The sequence below is a fragment of the Acipenser ruthenus genome, chromosome 45 (genome assembly GCF_902713425.1).
Source record: "Acipenser ruthenus chromosome 45, fAciRut3.2 maternal haplotype, whole genome shotgun sequence".
Taxonomy (NCBI): Eukaryota; Metazoa; Chordata; class Actinopteri; order Acipenseriformes; family Acipenseridae; genus Acipenser; species Acipenser ruthenus.
This window is the reverse complement of record NC_081233.1, coordinates 7392551-7417680: the sequence shown is the minus strand read 5'-3', so window position 1 is coordinate 7417680 and position 25130 is coordinate 7392551. Positions and strand designations below refer to the sequence as shown.

The window sequence follows — 25130 nt, the reverse complement described above, 5'->3', positions numbered from 1 at the left end:
CCCTGGGGCTAGGCTTTAACTCCATCTCAGGGAAAAGCCTGAGTCTGTGCCATACAGCACACCACGGGGTGTGCTGAATACTGTACCACCATAGTCTATGCAAAACCAATGGTTTTGGTACACGGGCATCAGAATGGGATGAGGCACAGATGGAATCATTTCCTATAAATTAAACACACGTTTACTATAATGTGTCTGTTACACAGCAATGACATGGCAGTACAGTACTTAATTTGATTTTGTTCGTGTACTTTAGGAGACAAGGGTAAATGCCTGAATAATCTTTCCATAGTGGATTACTTTATAATCAAGTTACTTCTAGGCACTAATATGCTGGAAGTGGCACTGGAGAGCACTCAAAGGTTTTCCAGATGTCCAGTGCTGTTGCTTTCCCTTATCAAAAGTGCCCAGAGGTCATATAAATCAAAGACTGGGCTTTTTACACATAGGCTCCACAGGCAGAGGTGAAAGGCTTGTGAATGGTTCAGTGCTTTTATAAGCTATGGGAATCTGTGAAGTCAATAGTGGCTCCATTACTATGGGCACTTTTAAATTCCAACAGAGTGTAATATATTAACCAGTGTCCACCCCCGGCCAATCAAAAGACTCCATTCACGAGTATTCCGTGACATTGCGGTTGCCATGGCTGTCATTTTGGGATGTTGAAAAAGCAGATTAAACTTCAAATCTGTTTCCCCTGATAATGATGATTTGTTTATGTCCATTCCACACACTGCTATACTGTACTGCAGAATGACAGACTGCAATACCTAACATTACCAGCAGGTGGTGACATTGTGCATAGTGAATACATACTTGGTCGGTTTGTCCTTTGACACATGGGAGTTGACAGCATTAGACCAACAGGGGGCGCCACGGTCAAGGCATGTGATCATCATAAAAATAGAAAACCACTGAGCATCATTGTAAACATCATTAAAAAAAGTAAGAAAATGTAATTTGAAGCTATTAAGTTTATGGCAATGCCATAGCTTGGTTATGGCAGTGCTATAATTTTGATTCAATCCAAGCCACTACATGTTATGGTATAACATTTATATTAAGTGAGTCAATAGCACTTGTGGGAAACCCCTGCAGCATTAACACAGTTAAAGAACGGCAGTATGAAGATCCTCCACAGTTTAGATCATTAAAATAGCCCCTTTCATTCTTTTTCTTCATAAAAAAAGGAAAACACATCCCAATTTGCATATAGATTATTTTCATTGCTGCTTTCCCCCCAGCTGAAGTAAAAAGAACAGCACACTCATGCATTAAATTAACTGTGAAATGTACAGGTTATCTTTATTGCCCAGACAATGTGTCCTTTTGGAATTCAATATTATTTATTTATTTATTTATTTTTTTTGGTGCACCTTTTTTTATTGCACCTTTTTGTTTTATTGTTGCCTTTTTATTTCCAGTCATTTCTAAACTGGTAGTTCAGGTTTCGGTAAACACTGTACCCCTGGCTTTCTTGCCATCCTTTGTTTTGTTAGTTATTTTTTTCTTTTAAACATTTTAATGGGAAATGAGAAAGTGGGGTTGGATGAGGGGGTAGGGAACTCAAATATGCTTTATTATACGTCATGGATTCCCTTTTTGGATGGTTTAAAAAAAAAACAAACACATGGCAACATGTTTAAGCTGGCTCAGAAATGTGAGGCCTACTGCAAATTGAGTCCAATATGAAGCCTTTGTTGTTGTTGTTGTTGTTGTTGTTGTTGGCTGCTGAAGTCAAACTCAGTTTCAGTTTTGTATATCTTTAAACCTCTTTCATAGAGGCTAACTCAACAGACGTGAAAGTCTTATCTGTCTGTCTGTCGGTTTTTCGATTTGTCTGCGTGTCCCACGGCTTTATACAGTCGTCACTCTCATGACCACTTCCCGGTTAGAGCTTGCGCTTATCCGGTGTTCGTTAGGCCTCAAGTGGCTGAGAATGTGCAGGATGGTGTAGCCACAGTGGTGGTGGAGTATAGTTCTAACCCTCTGGCCCCGCCTGTTATTTCTGTCGCTGGACGAGGAGTGCCGATTGGTCCTTGAACCCCTGCCTCCACCCTTGCTGCTAAGAGCCTCCCCCAGGTCCTTGGACTTCTCGTAGTTAAGCACTTTCCACTGCTGGTTGACAGCCTGCCAGCGCTTGAAGATCCGGTACACAGAGGAGCCCTCGTGGATGATCAGGCCTGCCAGGGAGAAGCAGAGAGGAGAGGAAATGAACCTTTCAAAGTCCTTAAGCCCTACCCTTGCTTAAAGGTCACTTCACAATTCAGGGCATTTTAGGGTACCAATCTGTCAAGGGCAAAGTAAAGCCAGTGTCAATGTTAAGGCCATCGCTGTACAGGGTTACCATATTGTGGGGATGCATGGGCGTGTCTGTCTGTCTGTCCATCTGTACATCTGCATGTCCCAGTTTTACATATAGCTGGAGAATCACTTTTTAAATTGTGATTAATCATTTCATTGCCAATTCTTGTTCAATACTGATCGCTCTGATTTTAAATTTACAGCTGTGGCAACGGGGGATGAAAGTTACTGCCATGCTTGTTGCAATGAAAAATATCTCACTAGCTGAGACGCTCTGCAGGAATTTCCCCTGAGCATTACCTATTGTCATCAAGGATATTAATAGCAAGGCAATAGGCAGGTTATTTAGATATGAGGGCTTCTGATCATGAGAACTGCTAATGAGGAAGGAAGATGAATTTTGAAAGGGGTAAAAAAAAAAATCTGCTCTTTCAATGCTCGACTTGAAGAAAGCGTCCCTATCATATCCGCCGAGAAACCAAACAGCAGTTTCCTAGGCTACGAGAACACTTAAAGGCGAAATTAAGACGATAATCCCCCTTTTTACAAAAGGAACAGTATCTGATGTGATTAAAAAGCCACTCTCTCCCTCTCCCTCTCCCTCTCCCTCTCTCGGACTTTGTCTAGTCATCTCCATGCTCTCTCAAGTCCCCGTGGTCTCCAGGATCCAATTAGATGATAAGACTTCAAATGGATTAGGCTATCATGTGTAAAAATAAATGCAGAACGAAGGAGAGTGGACCTTAATTATCAGTGCTGTGAGATGGATGCTTCTGTTTCAGCTGCTTATCCTGATCAGTGGCAGTGAGGCGAGTCGCTGTCACTGTACAGTGCAGGGCTGTCTTCAGCCATATATTGCTCATTCAAACCCACACTCTTTTAAAGTATCCCATTTTACGGCTTTTTAAAAGACTGCGAGGATAATCTGTAGTCTTAGGTAGAGGCAAGCACATTTAAATGCAGCACACAGTTAGACTAAGTAGGAACATGTATAACCCTGCAATATACAGTCGTGTCGTTGATATCCTTTATAAACTGGCCTGCATGAAAACCTCAGGGTGGAAGAATTTCCAGTCAGTGATCAGTGATACAGAAACAGGCACTCATGTGTGAAAATGTTAGACCGCTTTGTGCTTTAATTAGGCATCTTAAACAACTTCTAAAAAAGTGTCCTGCATTTTACCATTTGTGACGCTGTGTTTATTTTCTCTCTCTCTATGTTAAATTGCATGTGTGGCCTATTAAAGTCATCTAAATTAGACTGTCACCAATTTGCCTATTTTGACATTTTTCCAAGATTTTCAGTTCCAGTGGTTTGATTTCATACGCAGAGCAAATCAGAACAACAGAAGCAATGGGGTGTCGTAATAAATTTTGACAGTGCTGTGTAGGATATTATTATGATATGAACAGATAAGTACATCTGTCCACTGCACAGTATCTTACACTTGGAGAGAACCGCTTATCCAGTTGTCATAAATCTTGGTGCTGACATTAACAGGTTAGTTTAGGTTATTGAGAATAGCAGAAATATGGGGGAGGGGGGTCTGTCTGCCCGTCCATCTGTCCCGCTGTAGGTCACATTTTTGCATCTATCGGGAGAACCGTCCCGCTTATTAAAATGTAATTAAACATTTTGTTGCTTATTGATGTCTTAAACAAGAAGCAGGACGTCTCTAAAAGAACTCCCTGGTTTATAAAAACAGTTTCATCGGTGAGGAAAATGGCATATGTTACAGTCTTTCATCCATAACTATTAAACACTGAATCGAGCAGAATTTAGAAATACTAAAAGAAACTTAAATTGAATGGCATCTTGAACTAAACGGGCAGTTCTTTAACATATACTCTTAAAAAAAACAAAAAAAAACACACACACAATATCTGAGTAATCACAAAACCTCTCAGAACAACGGCAAACTTTCTAAAGAGGTTCAAGGTCAGTACAAAGAGAAGGTTACATTTGAAGCTGCGTATTCTTTAAAGCTTCATACTCGAGTCCAATTTGCATTGCGGAATGCTGGGAGGAAAGGATTCAAATCGGTGCTGATGTTATCTGGGGTTTAATTAGTCTAACAAAGGAATTCTAGTGCTGGGTCGATGCAGAACAGTTCAAATTAATAGAGAACGCACAATAGACCTGCATTTCAATTACAGAGCCATTTCACGTTCTTCATGTTTGATACCCCTTTACCTTTGTATGACGTTTGCTGTCGTTCTGAGTGGTTCTCACTGCAGGTACTGCAATTCATTTTTGAATGTGTGAAAGTGCTTGTAGCTGTGTTACTTGAGTCCATGAACTGCTCTGTTTGAGCTGCCCGCCACAGATGCATGTGACACAGTCTAGATCAGCCAAATGTCTTTATAGAAGTATGTGACAGCGCCATCTAGTGATCTGCCTCTTTGGGGGTTTGCGTTTGTTTTGCTGGTAACACAATGCTGTGCACTAGATGATACTAGTGCTTACAAATATAGAGATGCTGGCTGATCCACTCCTAGTCCAAGCACTGCAATGCAGACTGGAATGAAAAAATGCAATATTTCACTCATTACAATAGGACCCCCCCCAGAGAATGTGCAAGCTTCATACAAGGGGAACAGCTAGTAGCTTTTTACAAATTCATTCTCCGTGTTCCTGGGGCTTGATGGAAAGGTGAAAGGTGGCTGTGAGTCACAAAGAACCTTCAGTTACGCTGCAGTCAGAAGAGAAACTGACCAGGCGAGACACCTCTATGCATGGATGAATGCATCAGATGTGTGGAGCACTGTATTGTGCTGAAGGTTTCCCATAGTAAAAGCATTGCAAAGTATGATTAAGCATCGTGAAAGCGTGGTAAAGCATTGTAAAGAATAGCGAGGTATGCTAAAGCATAGTGAGCAACATATCAAACCAGGGTAAACTATGGTAAATGCCTAGTAAAACCATGGGAAAATCACAGGGGGAAACTGCGGTCAAGTTTTATAAGGGTTGTGTTGACTGGTTTCAAAACTGCCTGCAAGCACACTTGGTATGCCCGTGAAATAGCAGAGTTATCTTTAAAGTAATTGCACATCACAAAATAATTCCAGAAACCCATTGAGCTCTTCCATTAGCTGCTTAGGTTTGCTTTACATGTGCTTCTGTTAAAACTCCACACCTGAGACCTATACAGCTAAGTGCAAGACCGGTGAGATTTACAGAATGACTTTTTTCGCCACCATCACTTTAACTAAACCGACTAATATAAAGCTAGGGTAAGAGAGGCCTCGCCCTGTCTGCATGCTTCCTGTGTCCCTGCAGCCTGCAGTTGCGCTCTCTGCCTTTGAAAGGACTCACCTATACAGACGATGTCCATGAAGCCGTACATGCCATAGCAGATCTGGAAGAGCAGGTCCTGCCGCTGCCACTTCGCGGAGGGGCTGAGGGAGGACCAGATGAGCCAGGAGATACTGGCGATGAGGAAGAGAGAGCCCAGGATTATAGCAGCGATCTGCACCTTCTCAATCACTGTCAATGAGATTGCTTGCCACTGCGGTGGGCGGTGGGGGCAAAGAGAGAGAGAGAGAGGAGACTGAGACCCGGCACAGGAGACGAACACCTTGTTCTGAAGCTACTGTACCCCTTAAAACAGGGCTTCCCAAACGCAGTCCTGGGGACCCCCTGTGGCTGCTGGCTTTCATTCCAACCGAGCTCTCAATTACTTAACGAGACCCTTAATTGAACTGACAGTTTGCTTAATTAGACCGTTTGTACTTGTTTTCAGCTCTTGAACAGTTGCAGATTTCAAGTTAGCTGTAACATTTGATAAGTAAATTCAACTGCAACTGTTTAAGAGCTGAAAACAAGTAAAAAGGTCTAATTAAGCAAATGATCTGTTCAATGAAGGGTCTAGTTAAGTAATTGAGAGAATGAAAACCAGCAGCCACAGGGGGTCCCCAGGACTGAGTTTGAGAAGCCCTGCCTTAAAGGGATTGGAGTTAACGCACTAGTGCTATATATTTACCTTACAGGCATGCATCCGTTTTAAAAAGAAAAGCATGTTCTAGCAAACATGGATTTTCATTTTTAAGCATGATATCTGGTACTGGAGTTTGCATCCCTGATCTCTTTATATGCGATATGCAATCATTCCGAGTGGTTCCTATAGCATTTAATGTAATTTCTGTGGAAAGCCGTGTTAAGAGGCTTTGAGTTCAGGAGCTGCTCTTCAGATCTAGTGCCCCTCCACAGACATATTCAATGCAGTGTCTTTATAGTAGTAGGAAGTGCACTGGCAGAAAAACAAAAGGCAACTACAGGATATGGCGCCGGCTCTTACATCTAGAAAGACACCTTGGCTGATCTAGCCAGTGTTGCAGATATCTATGGCTAATCCTACATTAGCACTTCTTTTAAGGGCGGAATTGCATTGAGATCCTGACTGGAACCCGTGACCTTCAGCACAGCAGCTCACGAGCATGTGGCACGCCCTTTTATACAATCCACTGGCATGATCAGACATTTCCATTTTGCATGAGGATTGCAGTTGAATGAAAGGTCACCAGAAGCAGTTGATTAAAACCCCAGCTAAAAATAACATCATAATGACATTTCCCACGCAGGCTGCTCAGTTTGCTTCATAATTAGTCTGTGCATTTCTGAGACACAACCGGTTTAGTTTGTATTGTGATTGAAGATTAGCTTCAAATATCATTTTAATTGCTTACTATGTCTTACTATTTATGGTGCTTGCAATCAATCCATTTTTTCAAATCATCCCAAGTAGATTTGATAGTAACTGAAGGCCAGTCTTGGGGTGTAACCCAATACATGTAACGCCTACATGTAATCTGATTACATATTTTTTGTAATCCGATTACATATTTTTTGTAATCCGATTACATACTTTTTGTAATCAGATTACATATTTTTTGTAATCTGATTACATTTTCCAGTAATCTGATGACACTTTTCAGGTAGTGAAATGTGGTAACAAATGACATCGCCAAAGAATATTTCAAGCTGCAGCCTGACCAGACTGAAAAAAAAACATCTCTGTAAAGTATAAACCGTGCCTGGGAAGAAACTATTTGTAACTGTATTTTATTTCAAAGTACATTCCAGTAACTTTTAGCTGTAACGGATTACTTGTTCAAAGAAACTGCTGAAGGCATTGCTGAGGTAGTGTACCTGCAAGGGGTTCTTTGTGCTAATAGCCAGGACATGGTATTTGAAGTAGCAGAGTTCACAGCTCCACGATCCTCTCTCACTGATCCAGCGAATCAGGCAGGGCTGGTGTGTGCAGCGAACCGAACCGTCACACCGACACGGGCTCAGCAGCTCCCCCTGCAGGACAAAGAGAGGCATTACTGTGAGGGAGAGAGGGAAACAGGCAGGTACTGTACAGTATGTGTTCAACAGCGCCCTCTGTAGGAGACTATACAGATAGAACGTGTCAGGAAGCAGACTCACACATGCTGTGGCTTATCTAGCCAAATCAGAGTGCTGAATTCTAAAGAACAAGCCATGGTTATGCAATAAATTCCCACCGAGGGGCGCAACGTAGGCAAGGTCAGACAAAGTGTCTTTCACCACCTGGTGATCTGCCACTTTGGATTTCCTATAAACTGCTGAGCACTAGGTGGTGCTAGAGCTTACTAATATAAAGACTGATCTAGCCTACATAAGGTATGTCTATGACAGGACAGGCAGGTAGAACTGACGAGCAGTTCCTGAACTCTGGAGGAAGAACCTTAACACAGACAGTTCTAGAAGGTTCTAGAAACAGTGATTATTCGCAACAGGCAGCACTCAGGAAGATGAAATCAGATTCAATTGTGCTCAACAGCAAGCAGTTTAGTGCAGTTAAGATAACGCAGTCGTTCCATTTAGCCGACTGTACAAATATCTACTCCGTGGCAACATTTGATCGAATTAGCCAAAGGGCTTGTTTAGGAGCTTTACAGCAGTCATATTTAAAAGTGTCCAGGGAGGCCCTGCTGGAGATGAAGGGTGATCGTAGCAGATCAAAATCAGCTGCATTCTCCTTATCTGCTGGTGTAGCTTCTGTGTGACAGTTCCCAATGGCGCGTTCAGCAGCTGTAAGGCTCTGCCTGTCTGACACATTGCCTAATCTCCCAGAAAAACAAAACCAAACTCCAGGGCACTGCCTTGTCATACTCCCTCCAGCCACTAGGGGTCAGCATTAACAACACTGGTGGGCAATACTGACCTACATGCAGTAAAGAAGCAGGCTACACCACACAAGCATAATGTAACTGTACAGAACCTCTAAGAACCATCCCCATGCCACCAAAATAAGATAGCATGCTAACATTCTATAAACTTTCAATACCTCATTTGCTTAATGACATCAAGCTATTAAATACCATTTATCCAATTCAATCTCATTAAACTAGTCATTCCCCCCTTTTTAATCTAGCCTCTTCTGTACATACTGTGTCGGTACACATCACGGTGATCCACTGTTTTTTTTTTTATCACACTGATGGCTCTGATGTTGAATTTACAGCCGTGGTGATGGAAGATGGATGTTACTGACATGCTTGTCAGTTTAACATTATTACTGGACAGCTTTTGCTGAGTTGCTAATGTTTTATTTGTTTGCTTGTTACTTTATGTGTTAATCCAGGATGCGCAGCGATTTTAAACGCACTGAATGCCAAAAATTCAGCAAAAACATCTCAAAAACAGATAGAACGGACTGAGGCACAATTCATGTTTTGGCAACTGTAGCACCAATTCTTTTTTTTTTTTTTTTTTAATAGCAGAATCACTCTTTTTGTCTTGTTGGATTCAGACTTACGACCGGCTGTGTAAAATTTATTTCCATGGCTTTGAATTCTAACAGTATTTAGGTGAATAAACCTTACAGATTTAGATTGTACATAACTTCATGAAAGATGCATTTTAGAGACAGAGGCTGACAATCAGATCCAAGTCTTTCTGAAAGAAAGACAGTGAGCTCCTGTTATAAAAAGTTTTCCACAGTAAAAGCATGTCAAAGTATAATAAATCCTAGTGAAAGCATGGTAAGGCTTTATTGAAAAGCCCAGTGAGGTATGGTAAAGCATTTATAAGGCTCATTACAAAGTATTGTAACCTACACCCACACTATACCAATTACCCACACATTTATCCAAACCTAATCAGTGTTTTCCAAGATAAAGCCTTCGATAGACAAACCCAAGATGTTACTACAAATGTAGCACAGAGAGTACAACAAGAAGGCAAACTTTGACAGCAGGAAAGTTTAGAACAGAAGGTAGGAAGCACTTTTTTACACACAGAGTTATTAATGCATGGAACAGCCTACCAGGTAAAGTCTCCATGGTATGCATGGGCTGAATGGCCTCCTTTTTAGTGTAAAAACAGACTGTGATTCAGACACTACTGATATCTGTCTGAGTGGGACTGGTTCCACTGGTTGACTTCACTCCACAATTTAACAGCTAAGCGATAAAAGAAACAGAGAACAGCTAGCTCGCCTCGAGCGCAGAAACCCACAAACGCAGAGAGAAGACGAGAGCTGGTTTGCAGTCTTTGACAGCTCCCTGGCACTGCCACTCAGTACCTTACTCACGTCAAACACTTGGCATCTATTTAGAAGCGTTAAAAAAATAACCTACAGGTAAAGCCTGGATGCAACAAGATACCCAAGGACTGTCCGTTCTATTCTATCAAACCTCTGCAAGAGTTGTCTGTAGGAGCTTGCCACTAATCTAGCTATTAAGTCCAGTGAAAGGAACAACAAATCATAGCCTAAAGTACATATAGCTAACAACATCATTCCAGTCAGGCTTATCTAATATGCATTACCATCGCTTTGTAGATCGCGCAGTTATGTGAACGATTATGTTACAGCTGTGTTTGATTTTTATGGCATTTTTTATCACTTATAGGAGGCTGTGTGGTCCAGTGGTTAAAGAAAAGGGCTTGTAACCAGAAGGTCCCCGGTTCAAATCCCACCTCAGCCACTGACTCATTGTGTGACCCTGAGCAAGTCACTTAACCTCCTTGTGCTCCGTCTTTCGGGTGAGATGTAATTGTAAGTGACTCTGCAGCTGATGCATAGTTCACACACCCTAGTCTCTGTAAGTCGCCTTGGATAAAGGTGTCTGCTAAATAAACAAATAATTAATTAACTTGTAAACGATAAAACTGGAGAACGTCTCTTGTAGTCTTTCCAGTGGAAGGAATGAACACGGGGAAAAGAAAAGTCCTTCAAGGAAAAATTATTGTTTTGTGTTCTTACGCAATTACCCTTCATTGGTAATTAAAAAAATATATCAGAAAGGAGCGTTCACTAAATCATCTTCACCAACAACTTCCAATATACTTACCATTAAAAAACAAAAAACAAAAACGAATTCACCAAAGTCAATCAGAGTAAATCATGACTATGGCCTTAATTGTGAAGTGGCCATATAAACATACACTAATACACTCAGACAGTTGTTGATTATGAGAAATACACAGCCAAGAACAAGCACTAGGGACCAACAGACTTAGTCAACTGTGTAATTAAACTCAGCACTGCTAAAACAGGTATCTTCATTCTGAGTGCAATGCTGAATGTACGCCAATAAGCTGTTTGGCTCTCAGAAACATGTCTTGTTTCTAAGTCTGGTATACCAGAGTGTAACCGTTAACCTGTCCTCCTGCAACAAGGCCACTAAGAAACAACACATGGAACAAACGTCACCCACAAGAGGGTGCAGGGGGGATCGGTTTATGGTTATACTCTGTTGTCCCAGATGTGAGACTAGACATGTTTCTTAGAGCTCTGGGCCACGTTGGAAGCAATGGATTGAACATGGTGTTTTGATCACAGTTTGAGTCAATTTGTAGTCATTAAATTCTGCCATTTCTCGTTGTAAAACAAACACAAATGGACTGAAAGCAGGTGTCTCTGGGTAGCCAGCTGGGCTCCAAAATGGGTTTATATACTAATTTTACTGTTTAATGGAAGCGATCAGTAATCGATTAATCAATTAACTGCTGCATCTTTAATAATATGATAGGAAACAGATGAGGAATTAAATCTATCCTACAATTCTAGGTGATGCAAAACTTGTATCTGTGGCTGTAGCATAGTGATTTGGGGTTAGGGTTTTTAATAAACCTCTACTTGGCACACTGCTCAGTCGCACCTTTGCCAATATGCTGTTAATTACAGCTGCAGCAGGATTGTTCATCTATGCTGGGGTTAGTAAGTCTCTATGGGCTGTCTGTCTGGGTTGGGTGGGAAGTGAGGAAATTGCAATGCGATCCCATTGAGACCTGACTATCGGTGCCCTGAGGTGGTGAGATAGACTGACAGACAGAGACTCAAGCTGCTGCTGGATTAATCCAGAACATTTAGTGCACCCAAAAGCCTGGAATGCCCTCCCAGACGAAATCCCACATGCAGACTCAACTTTTTCTTTTGGCTGGCTGCTGAAAACCCATCTGTTCAGAAGCTGCCTTTAACTGTTAGAACTGTCCCTTGTTCTTTTTATGTGAAGCGCTCTGTGATGTGAACACATTTAGGGTGTTATATAAATGCAAGATAGATAGATAGATAGATAGACAGCGAACTTCAAAATGAAAAGCAGTCATCATTGATTTGTGTAAATAAAGGCTTGTTTATCTTGGTAAAGCGGACCACTGGAAAGACTGGTGACAGCATCATCTGCCTTATGTTTTCCTAATTACTTCTACAAACATAATTAGCTTGCTCTGTCAGGAGATGTTAAATATTAATACTAATTAGCAACTTGTAGTGTCAATCAACACATTAGGCAGAAGTGATATTGATTCTACTTAACAAAATAACCCCAACCTGACTTGTGCTGCAGTCTCTGTACAGCTTACTGCACTGACAGAGAACCCTGAACTAAAAATAAAAAAGGAACACCCTTTCTCTTAGGGGGTGAGGGAGGGAGCAGTTCAGTCTCCATGCCTCAAGCCTGCCCTGGACTGGTGGGAGCACCCTTTCTCTTAGGGGGTGAGGGAGCAGTTCAGTCTCCATGCCTCAAGCCTGCCCTGGACTGGAGGGAGCACCCTTTCTCTTAGGGGGTGAGGGAGGGAGCAGTTCAGTCTCCATGCCTCAAGCCTGCCCTGGACTGGAGGGAGCACCCTTTCTCTTAGGGTGTGAGGGAGCAGTTCAGTCTCCAAGCCTCAAGCCTGCCCTGGACTGAAGGGAGCTCATATGTGCAGTTTTGAAAGAAACACATGCATTTTCGATTTCAATTAAAACAATGCGGTTTAACTTCCTAAGCCAGTTCACCCCAGCAGTGTCTTCAACCTGAAAGTAAGGCATGCAAGCAGATTTATTTTGCCTTGTCAGCTATAATGTGCTGTGACTCTCCTCCCCCTTGCTCTGTATACTTGCGGTTTGTTTCAAAACACAGTAAAATAGTAAAGCAAGCAGGTTAGCGGGCACATTCTGCCTCTCCCCCCCCCTAGAAATCTAATTTCCATTGTAATAAATATTCAGGTAGCCGGTTCTCCTCTTATCCTCTGCAGACGGCAGGCAGGCTTGTTGGATTGCTGACTCGATTCTATTAAAGCGCTCAGTCCCTTTATTGAACCTGCTGGTGTTAATAAGCCACAGAGAACAAGTTTTCAGGACTGACCGATTCATGAAGGCATTACAGTCTGCAGCCCAACTGCATTAATACATTATAAACTCTCCCAGAAATGTTTGAAAAGCTCCCTGTGGCAGGGCGGATAACAGTGTTTAGTTTAAATACAGTTGAAATACTTTGAATGGAAGTTTGACAGGGACAGGGTTAATTCTATCCCTGCTGGATTCACGTGTGGAACGTGTCTGGGGATGGATTGACTAATTGACACACGGCGAACAAAGGGAGCTGAAGCCTCTGTTATTCTTTCATTTTCGTTTAACCTTTATTTTAGATTAAGAAGATTGAGAACAAATTCTCCGAAACAAGACTCTGTAGTCTTAATTTGATTTGAAATTCATTCCAGTCATGAGCAGATTGAGAACAAATTCTCCGAAACAAAACTCTGTAGTCTTAATTTGATTTGATTCCAGTCATGAGCAGCCACAAACTGAAACAAATTACGCCCCAAAACCAGTGGAAGAACCAATCTAATAAATGAATCTGATCTTAAATTGTAAACTGAAGCACAGAACTGTAATAGGCTGTGCAGATATAGTGCAGTTTTCCAATCAGGGTTCTATAAACTAACCTAAGCCGATGATCCAATCACCTAGTGTGCCATTCAACCATAATATAAAGATCACAATATGAAGATAAGAAGCACCAGTTAGAAATCTTACAGCAGAATGGTATAAAGCATCAAGCTTCCCCAAAGCAGCTTCTGAGACCATTTTGCAGACAACATCACCATAATCCAGTATTGGAAGAACAGACTAGAGCATCTGGACTAGAGCAAACCTAGCAGAACGTGTAAAACATGATTTACTGCGAAAGAGGAAACCAGTTCTAGATTTGACTTGAGATTGAGCTTCATCAGTATGGGTTTTAAAAGACAAATCGCTGTCCAGCCACATTCGATTTCGAAAGTGCTCCTTGCTCTTGCTATGAGTTCAGGGAGGTATCCTGGCTATGTTAATGTGTTCTTTGTGGTAATTCTCACTAAAGCATTTCTTGTTCCATCAGGGGGATAGCCTAATGCTTACATGGCCCCACATGTTGAGATTAGACATGTTTCTGAGAGCTCTGCTGAGGCCATTAAGACCTGAACTGAATTTAGAAACAGACCCCAGGCTGTGATGAAACAGAAATCGATATACGAAGTGAATCTGAGCCAGAAGAGGAAAGCCTCAGACCTGGAGGTGAGCTCAAGACTGGGCAGGATTGCTTTGGGGTTTGTTCTTTATTTCCTGTTTTTTATTTGAAGTGTTTTGGGATCATTCATGATGTAAAGCACTAAATATGTGTATGTTTTATTATTATTATTATTATTATTATTATTATTATTATTATTATTATTATTATTATTATTATTATTATTATTATTAGATACCTGGAAGGTATTGTAGGAGTACAAGAAGTGTTCAGAGTGGATATGTGATCACTCAACTAAGCGCTCGTTGGCATGCTAGTCATTATAAGAAAACAATTCAAACCAAGCAACCTTGGTAACAAGGGTGTCTACTGGTTGAACCCAAACAGAAGACAGAAAGACAGATTTCCCTTGAAGTCCCCATCCAGATACTGACCAGTCTTCTGATACCCCAGCCCTCTCCCTCTCCCCTGCCTCTCTGATTCCCTTCCATCCCCCACCTCTCTCTCTCTCTCTCTCTCTCTCTCTCTCTCTCTCTGTCTCTCTCTCTCTCTCTCTCTCTCTCTCTCTCTCTCTCCGTGCCTGGTGAACTCAAGGCTGTTAAACTAGAGGGGAGTGGACAACACGTCTAGTACTATTCTCACACACAATCTGTTGTCACTGCTGTCGTGTTAATGGTGTACAGCCATTGCCAAACGCTTTGCAGCACCCAGGATTGCAACATCATTACATAATATTTGATTGGTCTTGCAATTGTAAAAAAGTTTAGATCTTTTATGTAATCAAATAAACTACAAAATGATATTGCAAAAGTCTACCTGAAGCCATAACATTAGTACATGTTAGATTTCGAAATGTCACAGTTTTCCGTTTTTATCAGTTTTTCATTAAGTCGATGGAAAACTGCAAAGCGGTATGTAATTCAATATGTTAACGTAACATTATTCCCCAGGTTTCATTCGACTTTATGAAGCAAAATTAGTTCATTCTACAGGGTGCAGAAAATGTGTCCTTAGCTGAAATACACTGCGAGGTTCCTCAGCCTTGCTGGTGTGGACCTGGCAGCCCATGTGTTCTGCATATTAACCATCATTGGTCTGGTTTCTGTACAAATCATGTGCTCTCAGCAGTAGTGTCATACTTTGTTTATCTTACAGGTCAAATGCCATACAGAGTTGTTTTGTCTTAAATATTTAAAAGTGTTATCAATATTTGATCAGCCCGGAGGCTTCCTGAGCCCCCTTCTCAATATATATTTCTGTAGGACAACAGCAACAGATCTCAGTTTTACAGCTGGCCTTTTCAGAGGGCTGTACATTAAAACAAAGGAAACAAAAAAACAGGATAAATAAAACATGAACAACAATAGAGAAGAGAAAAGAGAAATTAAACAAGGTATGGAAGTTACATGCACAAAAGAAATGCCTGTTACACTTTCAAAACGGAAACAAATGTTTGAATATTATTTCATTTTGTACTAGCTGGAAGTTAATTCTCACCATATTACACTAAGAAAACACATTACCCCATCAAATTAAATGGGAGAGATACACTCCCAGACCATAAGCTAAGCTCATCCAGTTCCTTGTAGCTGATTGATCTCAGAACTTTGCAAGTTGTGATGGCACCAGCAGTGCCTGCATTCGAGACCCTCATATCCTTCTCCTCTCTAACTGGAGAGATCTGCAGGGATCTCACCGCTGATCCTCAGTGTGGAGTAGTGGTTAGGGCTCTGGACTCTTGACCGGAGGGTTGTGTGTTCAATCCCCAGTGGGGGACACTGCTGTTGTACCCTTGAGCAAGGTACTTTACCTAGATTGCTCCAGTAAAAACCCAACTGTATAAATGGGTAATTGTATGTAAAAATAATGTGATATCTGTATAATGTGAAATAATGTATAATGTGATATCTTGTAACAATTGTAAGTCGCCCTGGATAAGGGCGTCTGCTAAGAAATAAATAATAATAATAATAATAATAATAATAATGATCCTGCTCTGGACGATCTTGCTCTCTGCACATTGATTCGGAGGACAAATGGAGCGCTCAAGGAAAGGCAGTGGAGAGTAAACACAGTCGGCTCTCTCCTCGCTGCTCAATGACTTCCAGGCTGGATTAGGCAAATGACCACCTGGAGTCGTGGGCTCCATAGTCTTACAGTATTACACCATGTCACAGGTTGCTGTCCAGTCTGGTCTCATAAGAACATAAGAAAGTTTACAAACGAGAGGAGGCCATTCAGCCCATCTTGCTCGTTTGGTTGTTAGTAGCTTATTGATCCCAGAATCTCATCAAGCAACTTCTTGAAGGATCCCAGGGTGTCAGCTTCAACAACATTACTGGGGAGTTGGTTCCAGACCCTCACAATTCTCTGTGTAAAAAAGTGCCTCCTATTTTCTGTTCTGAATGCCCCTTTATCTAATCTCCATTTGTGACCCCTGGTCCTTGTTTTTTTTTTCAGGTCAAAAAAGTCCCTTGGGTCGACATTGTCTATACCTTTTAGGATTTTGAATGCTTGAATCAGATCACCGTGTAGTCTTCTTTGTTCAAGACTGAATAGATTCAATTCTTTTAGCCTGTCTGCATATGACGTGCCTTTTAAACCCGGGATAATTCTGGTTGCTCTTCTTTGCACTCTTTCTAGAGCAGCAATATCCTTTTTGTCTCTTGCACAGCAAACAAAGGGGCGTGTGCTTGTAATGATCTCTGGATCTACACCTGTGGCCAAAAGGTTTGCATCGCCTTGAATTTTAGGATTGAGACGTAATTTAAAAAATTTGAACATAATTTAGATCTTTTCATGTAATCAAAGAAACTACAAAATGATAATAGCAGTGCAGTATTTCACGTTAGATTTCGCGATGTCACATTTTTGCAGTCGTTGTCAGTTTTTCGTTAAGAATGTGAAAAACTACAAAGCAGTATGTAATTCACTATGTTAACGTAACATTATTCAGCAGGTTTCATTCGACTTCTTGAAGCAAAATGTGTTCATTCTATAGGGTGATGCAAAACTTTTGACCACAGCTGTATTTATTTCAGAGGAACTGTGAAATCTTCCAGTTCCACAATCCAGTCAAAGTCAAAGATCACCTGTATGTAGCACATTTTTGTATAAATGCTATTTATAAATATGGTCACCGACCTCCAGTATTACCCTGACAGTATTATATATTCCTAGCCTCTTTTCTGTCTCTCGAATCCTTCGCATTGGTAACTTGCACCATGAGTTTTGGAGAGACTCTGCCAGACAGCGATCCTAACTAGGTCCCCATTGAAATCATTGTGATCTCAATCTGCTGTTGATGGAAAGGGGTCTGATTTGAAATCACTTTCAAGTCTGTCCCAGTGGCAGATGGAACCACGGCTTTGTAAGGAAACTAATTTGATGTCTGCAAATGAGCGTGCGCAATACTAATTGCTATGTTAGGAAGTTTACATTTATTGGTTGCACTATCCAAACGTTAGCTCAAACATTATCGCTAGACACAACAGTGTGGCACCTGGTTATAAACAGAAATCTATAGATAACGATCAGTTACCTGATGTCCTGGGAGAAAGCTCAGGTACGGAGATGGTCTGTCAGCAGAGGATTCAGGTAGCTTTTCTCGTTCGCACTAATGAGTGCCTGTCTTACATATCTTGCCTAAATGTGTGTGTGCGAAGCGGAACTTCAGAGCATACATCTCTTCTTCAAAGGGTGCACTGTACCCCACTTGATCAATTCCTTGTTCCTCTGTGTCCTGAGTTGGAAAGCATCATCCCACCTTGCAGCTGAGCTTGGGCACAGTGTTCTCAAGTGTGCTCACAATATGTGTTGGACCTTTACTGGCCTCCACAGCTTAAGAAATGTGATTCTATGCTGCATCTGTTGCTGATCTTGAAAAAGGAGCTTGGCTAGACCGCGGCGATGGAGAATATTAAAAATCCTCTGTATTACCGAGTGCTGTCCCATTATTGCCTGTGTGTTTGATACAAACAGTTCACAGTGTACAGTAATTGATACAATTACTCCCCGCAGATTTTTTGAATTTATATCTCAAGGCATCAAGTGCTTGCTTGAAAGATGTTGATATTGAGTCTTACAATTGTTTCAACATTTTAACATTTTAATTAGATACCAGGAACCCGGTATCTGTAACTGTAAGGCATGTAGTAAGTAGTTGGTCTGAAAGAAATACGAAGCAAAATCTTACCTCTTGTATAAAATGATTTGGTTTCCTGTTTTTGATATTTTTATTTACAGATATATACAGGTTAAAAGTTGCAGATGCTGCCTGGTACCATATCATTTCCCTTTGTGCTGTAGGTCAATTTTACTCCAATGATCTCGCTGCAACCAGGCCATATGACCTACCGGATGTTCTTAGACACCAGGAAGGAGTTTGATATTTCAGTACTTGAAAAATCATTTCATCTTCAACGATAGTAAAAAAAAAAAACAGTACTATAATTACAGTAACTAAAAGGTTCAAAATACTTGTATAAAACAGAGAGTTTATCCTATTATAGCTAAACGCAATCAGAAACATCTATAGGAGTGTGTGATAATTATAATTACGATAGATATCGTGTTCACATTGTAGACCAGCATATGTATAAGTGTCCCAATTCTTTGACCAACCCTGAAAATGAACAATCTCCATTAGAAGGGGGAGGGGGAGGGGGGGGGGGGCAAGTATTAAACCACAATAAGAACCACGCAGACCACAGTAGTACCAGCTATGTTAACACATTTGTAGGATACACTGCGCAGACAGTACAGCAGCACGCTGTCTATCTGGCACTGCTAAGGAACCATGTTACTGGATTACAAGCCTGCGTGTATATTAGTTCACACCACTGCAAACCCATTGAAGAATCTGAAAATGCTACAGGACAGTTCTATCAGCTGCAGCCTTGTCCCACTGTACCTGCCCTATCCAGGCTTTGCACTGAAAGGTCACTACTGTGCTTAACTAGACATACTGTAGAGGCCACGGGTCTAGGTGTGACTAATTAAGCTCGCAGTAAAACCGGAAAGGCTGAAACGGCTTTGCTTGTCTTATCTGGCAAACTCTAACAACCTTCACGAATCAAAAACAATGGGATATTATAAAGGTCATTCTTAATACGTTCATTAGTTATGAATAAGAGTATTAGCTGATCCCAAATGTTTTGCTGTCGGTTTGCATAACATCTGCTGCCGTATTTGTAATTCGCAGAATTACATTTTAGCCCGCAGATGATTGGTTCATTTGTTAGGCCTCTCTGGTATATATATACTGTATATGTATATATATATATATATATATATATATATATATATATATATATATATATATATATATATATATAGGTATATTAAAGGGACAGCTGCTTTTTTTTAACACATTGCAGTGACATATATATTTTTTTAACATATTCTGTATCAGTTGGATATGAAACCAAGCATACTACAAATTATTATGAAATCAGTTATGTATTTGTGGGGGGGTTATTAGTTTAAAACATACAGCACCCTATACAAAATATTAATTTTGAATTTTGAATCTACTGTTTAAAACATTGAATAATTGTGAATAACTGATACAAAAAATAAATTATATTAGGACGTTTTCAGTCTACAAGTCCTTCTTCACCTGGATGGAAAAATACACAGTATATATCAAACATGGTATTGCATTGTATGTAATTAATTTGCATTGAGGCCCGCTCCCTGCAAGGAGTGAAAGGTTAATTAAGATATTACACTGAAGACCTACACGAGACCTAACAGACTGCAGATTGTCACCCCTGTGGTGCAAACAGTCTCACGTGGGAGCAGAGGAGAGAGAGCAGAAGCCACGCAATCCGATGAGCCTGCTGAATACAGAAGAGGCTTTTTTAATTAGATCTGTTTACACTGTTTACATTACCGTGAGCCAGGCTTCTTCCTTTTTCACATGTTTTAAAGCAGACGTTTCTATACTGAAATACTCGGTGGAGCAGCCTTCAGTACACTCCATCAGAACCCAGTTGACAGTACATTTTGTTTACATTCCCCCCTCAAAGTTTTTCAACTATATTTGTCTTGTCCATAAACAGCTAGACAGATTATTATTTTAATTGGCACAAATTGTCCTTAATCACAAAGATGCCACCAACCTACTTTATCACTCAGAATATCTTGAGAAATGTACCATGATCCTACTGTAACACCCCATTTGCCTGCCAAATGACATCTAGTTTTTTAAATACCACTTCTGCAATGTTCATGAAGCTGTTCATTGCCAGTTCGTATTCGATAGTAATCTGTAAATACTGTTGGTATACCATACTATTGATCATGATCATCAACGTTTTAGTCACATGATAGCTCTGAATTTGAATTCACAGCCGTGGCGATGGGGGATGTGTGTTACAGACATAGTGACACCTGTTATCAGATATCATCGTTTGCAGTTTGAGCAGCCAGAATTTCACAAGACGGCATCTGTTATACAATACCCTACACACAACGAACTTAAGTTTGGTGCCACTGTATTATATGGCATGGCAATTCAACCCTGTCTTAGATTACTGCAGTGCGTACGTCACACACAAGCAGGAAACCAGTTCTGGATGTGTGTCGCCAACCCATGTCCCATGATCCTTTACACCACTTCTGATGGACTTCTTGTTGTCATCTAACCAAACTGTCAGTGAGTGACACATCACAGCTGCTCCTTGTTTTACGAGTGACACTAGCAATTAAATACCCCCAGGTATCGCCCTGCTGAGGATTATCTGAACAACCCAGTCTTTAGCCTCGCAAACACATTTATTTACTGACCCCGCGAGTTAAACATCCTTTTAGATCCATCAAACATTAAGACAATTGAGTAGATGCACACAACCGACTCACCCCTCACTAAATACACTGTCTGGCCACTTTATTAGGGCCTCTATCTGATATCAGTTTGAGCACAAGGATTGTGATTGCTAAAGTTCATCCCACACATGCTCAGTTGGATTGAGAGATGGCCATGGAGGATGACAGAAGTCTCTTAAATGAGGCATCCCCACCAGGGTGCAGAATTAGGAGGCAGTGTGGTCCAGTGGTTAAAGTCCTGAGCTTGTAACCAGAAGGTCACTGGTTCAAATCCCACCTCTGCCACTGACTGACTCACTGTGTGTGACCCTGAGCAAGTCACTTAACCTCCTTGTGCTGTGCGCGGTGGCACCAGTGCACTTGTGGGACGGACGGCTCGCTAAGATCACATGCATTTCCCTTTCACCAGTATCCCAGTTCAGCCACAAATGCATTCCTCAGTAGACGTTGAATCCTCATCACAAAACGAACACCCAGTTCAGCACCATAGGCGCTGGACAGCTCACAGAGCAAAGCTAAGGATTGGCAGGCTGTGAGCAAGAAGCTGTATAGAAGATTTACTCGGTGTTAACGGCTGATTCACTTTGAAACTGTCAATCCTACTGATTTTCAATTGGGTTCTGAAGCTTGGTTATATCAGCCTTTCCAACAAGCTTTTTAGTGAAAATTGTCTTTGTAGTAATTGTAGTTACATTGTCAGTGTTAAACTTAAGCAGTAATACCTACTGTATACAGGCATGGATGGATACTGGGGATGGGCTGTTTCACAACTATATTTTTGTTGTCCATTACTAATAATATCTAAAATGTATAAACAGCTAGACAGATTATTATTTTAATTGGCACAAATTGACCTCAATCACCAAGATGCCAGCTTACTTTATCTGTCAGAATATCTTGAATATCATGATCCTTCTGTAACACCCCCCCCACCCCCGTCCAAAAAAAAAAAAAAGTAGGAGGCGGGGTGGAGAGAATTTTTCTCCCCAACCAGCGAGACTTTTTAGTAATTTACTGTGGCCCTTTCCTTACCTGAACCACAGGATGGGACACAGAATACAAGTGCTAAGGTGAAATGACCTAGGAACATAAGGCCAGCAAACTGAGAGCTTTATTTAACCTAGAACCAGATATAAAATGAGTTCCTCTGAACACCTGCAGGTGAGAGTTATGGAATTATTTCAATACCTAGAACCTGGGATTGAGCTGAATTGCAAATAGGTTGCTGAGTTCTTTGTAACCAGAAACATACTAACCCTGAAACAAATCTAAATTATGGCAGCGCCATAGTGATCATGTAGTATTGCTAAAGAAGGAGCCCTGAGTGTTGATTTCATTCAGGGCTTAGTCAATATTTTTTGAGGGCACTGTTTTCCGTTCTTTATCAGGAGATAGTGTCTGGTTTGAAATTCATCAGACTTTTTCCTGTTCAAAATACCGTTTGAATGTAGATTACCCATCTAGACAGCTAATCAGATATTTATGGCATCTTAAGTGTTTTTTTTCTAAGACTACTGTCTAATTGTAATTATAGCCAAGGGTTAGGGAGAAAATTGGAAGCACCTGCATTAGATACGCACGCAGCTTGTTTCTATTCAGTGGTATATAAAAGCTGCATCTCCCTGTTGAAAAACAGCTTCCGAACCTGACATGATTGCCAATCAATATTTTTTTCATTCTCATTAGCAATATTATCACTGATCCTTTGGTGTTTTGCTTTGGGAGATGTGAACAAACTGAACAGATCATGTTTTCTCATTAATATATATATATATATACACACACACACACACACACACACACACACACACACGTATATAGTCATCAGGCACTGCAAGAATGCAGTGAATATATCACCCCGCTTCATAATGTAATCTATGCAGTTGCTTGATAGCTTGATATTGATTAGCAATGCGATTACCCGCTTGCCCTAGCTAGCAGCCAAGCACAACGTCTGAGCTGGTCTAATTTACGCATTTTCGACATATTCACATGGGGACTCTCTTTGTTGCATTATCAACAGCCGTTCACTGGCACATAGCCAGTCGGTCAGTGGCGTTTAATGATAAGGGATCGGACAGACTTTACGGGGAGGGGAGAGCAAAACGATCGAAACAAATGGATGTCTGGCGGCCCCAGCTGAGGGATAAAAAAAACAGCTAGATGTTGTAGCGCTTGTCGCTTCTGTTCATGTAAAAGGAAAGCTCCTTTGACTTAAAACAGCGAGAGAAAAAAAAAACACGAATTGTAGGCTGTGTGTGTACTGACAAGTAGACAGGTGACGCCTTCTATAGGCGAAAACATCATTCCATTGCATTGCCCGGGTCAAAACATAAAATGATATACACGGTAATAACAGTCTGGATCTCGCGTCTATAAAGACATCATCATGTGATGCTGTTAGCACGTTTTAATACATTGTAAGAAAGTGAGTTGCGTTCTTACCTGCTCTGGTCCCTGAAAGCAGATTCGACACTGCGGACTCCGCATTCCGCTGTCGAGACTGCTTGCGAGAGAGACAGCGTCCAAGCCAGCTTGGAGCTTGGCATCTTTTTCCTCAAAAGCAAGGCTCCTCGGTCGCGGGTCGGTTCCGTAGTATTCCTCCTCGTCGTCCCGTGACGAGCAGTCGCTGAACGGCGGCCACCCGCATCCGCCTACCCGGAGCCCTCGCATGTTTGTCCGCCGGTTGTCTAAGTCTACGTCTGGCTCGGCCTGTCTCGAACCGGAACGCATCAAAACCAGAACTTTGAGCTCGTTTAAAAACATGCGGATTCGATTCTTGAACATTATGGGGTGGCTTATTTTAAATGTATAAAAACAAGGAAAGAAAAATAATATTAATAAAGGTGGAAGCAATGCAGCCGAGCTGGGATTTTTTTTTTTTTTTTTCAACCTAAAATGTAAGCAGAAATTTGTAAGAAATTGTGAATATCCCGCTTGACACGGCTAAAATAATACAAATAATAATAACGATACTAATAATAACAATACACCCAAGTGCATTGGCATTAGTGCAGTAATCTAAAAATGATAGCAGCAAATTATTATAAAACAATAACATTGAAACAAGAACTTGCAAAATAATGTTGTATTTATTGTCATAAGGATGACTGTGTGTGCAAAATAACAATTCGGACGGGATCTGGAGAATGTGGTTTTACTTTTATACAAAACAAAATTATAAAAATATGTATTTTACTGAATGCATACTGCAAATTATTCAGTGCAATAATGATACTTAATAGGATAAAAAAAAAAGCAGACGAAATGATTTTATGAAAGCGATGCTTATAAATTCAGACCCTGTGTCTTCAGTTGTGGGAAATATTTTCCAATTGAAAAGGGGAATTTAAAATGAAAACAAACCAAATAATAATAATAATAAAAACCCATGATACCGATATAGATGCTCTTCACAGACCTATTCGCGAAGCATTCTGCTATTATAATCCACAGGGGTACAAAAATTCAAATGAATTAAACGCAGTTCAAATTGTGTCTCTTTTGTCTTTCCCCAAAATGCATTCTGGTCATCAAATCATGAGCATTTGTATTTTCTCGCTGTGTTTTGAGCCGCCGTCCCACACCATCCACCGCTGAAGAGCGTACATCCAAAAATGACTATCCGGCGTATTTGCATTTTAAATCAGACCTGATATGACAGTGAAAATGTGCAAAAAATAAAATATATACATATCCCTTCTGTCTCGGCTTGCCATGCCCTTTTCATTCACAGTGATCCTACACAAAATGCAACGGGAAGATGTTGCACCCAGAAATGTGCAGCGATTTCCTTTCAGAGCTGCAAAGCGATGGTTCTAAACAAACACTTGGAAAAAAAACCCCTAAAACAATGACAAATAGCGATCGCCTACTGAAATGAATGTCTTTGAGCTCGGACGAATATGGTGTCTGCTTCCGGCATAGCACGCTAAATAAAACATTGAGCTATGTATGTGTTTGTGGCTGAAAATGATATCAGGTTTTCTGCGCAACGGCAGACTGACGTTTAGACACACGTGTTGGCTCTGTGTCCCGGGAAATCTGAATATTACCTGCAGATCTCCTGGCATTCTCCCGCCGCTGCCCGCCTGCTGTCCAGCTGCACTCTGTCGGAACTCAGTGAAGGACCTCTCCCTCGTATTGTATTGTGATGCGGGAAACAGACAAACACAGATTAAAATCCATTTACTGAATGTACGGCCCTCCGTCATACCGTGCCGTGAAATATTTGAATACATTATATATATATA

At 41.0% G+C, this 25130-nt stretch overlaps 1 protein-coding gene across 1 annotated transcript; it reads right to left on the bottom strand.

The window, feature by feature from the left end:
* Positions 1 to 1123: 1123 nt before the first annotated feature.
* On the bottom strand, positions 1124 to 24841 carry LOC117401006 (E3 ubiquitin-protein ligase MARCHF9). The gene is made up of 4 exons (XM_059013453.1): positions 23323 to 24841; positions 7454 to 7609; positions 5621 to 5813; positions 1124 to 2183 (listed from the first exon to the last, which is right to left on the bottom strand). The coding sequence occupies exons 1-4, from the start codon at positions 23662 to 23664 to the stop codon at positions 1858 to 1860; spliced, it is 1017 nt and encodes a 338-aa protein (XP_058869436.1). The 5' UTR covers positions 23665 to 24841; the 3' UTR covers positions 1124 to 1857.
* Between the last annotated feature and the right edge of the window lie 289 nt (positions 24842 to 25130).

What these genes read in the sequence shown, in the direction of transcription:
- LOC117401006 (XM_059013453.1), bottom strand. Translation starts at nt 23,664, where the DNA reads ATGTTCAAGAATCGAATCCGCATGTTTTTAAACGAGCTCAAAGTTCTG. An exon ending in GCACAAAGAACCCCTTGCAG is followed by an intron (nt 5,814 to 7,453) that starts GTACACTACCTC and finishes CGCCCACCGCAG; the next exon opens with TGGCAAGCAATCTCATTGAC. An exon ending in CATGGACATCGTCTGTATAG is followed by an intron (nt 2,184 to 5,620) that starts GTGAGTCCTTTC and finishes TCTCCCTGGCAG; the next exon opens with GCCTGATCATCCACGAGGGC.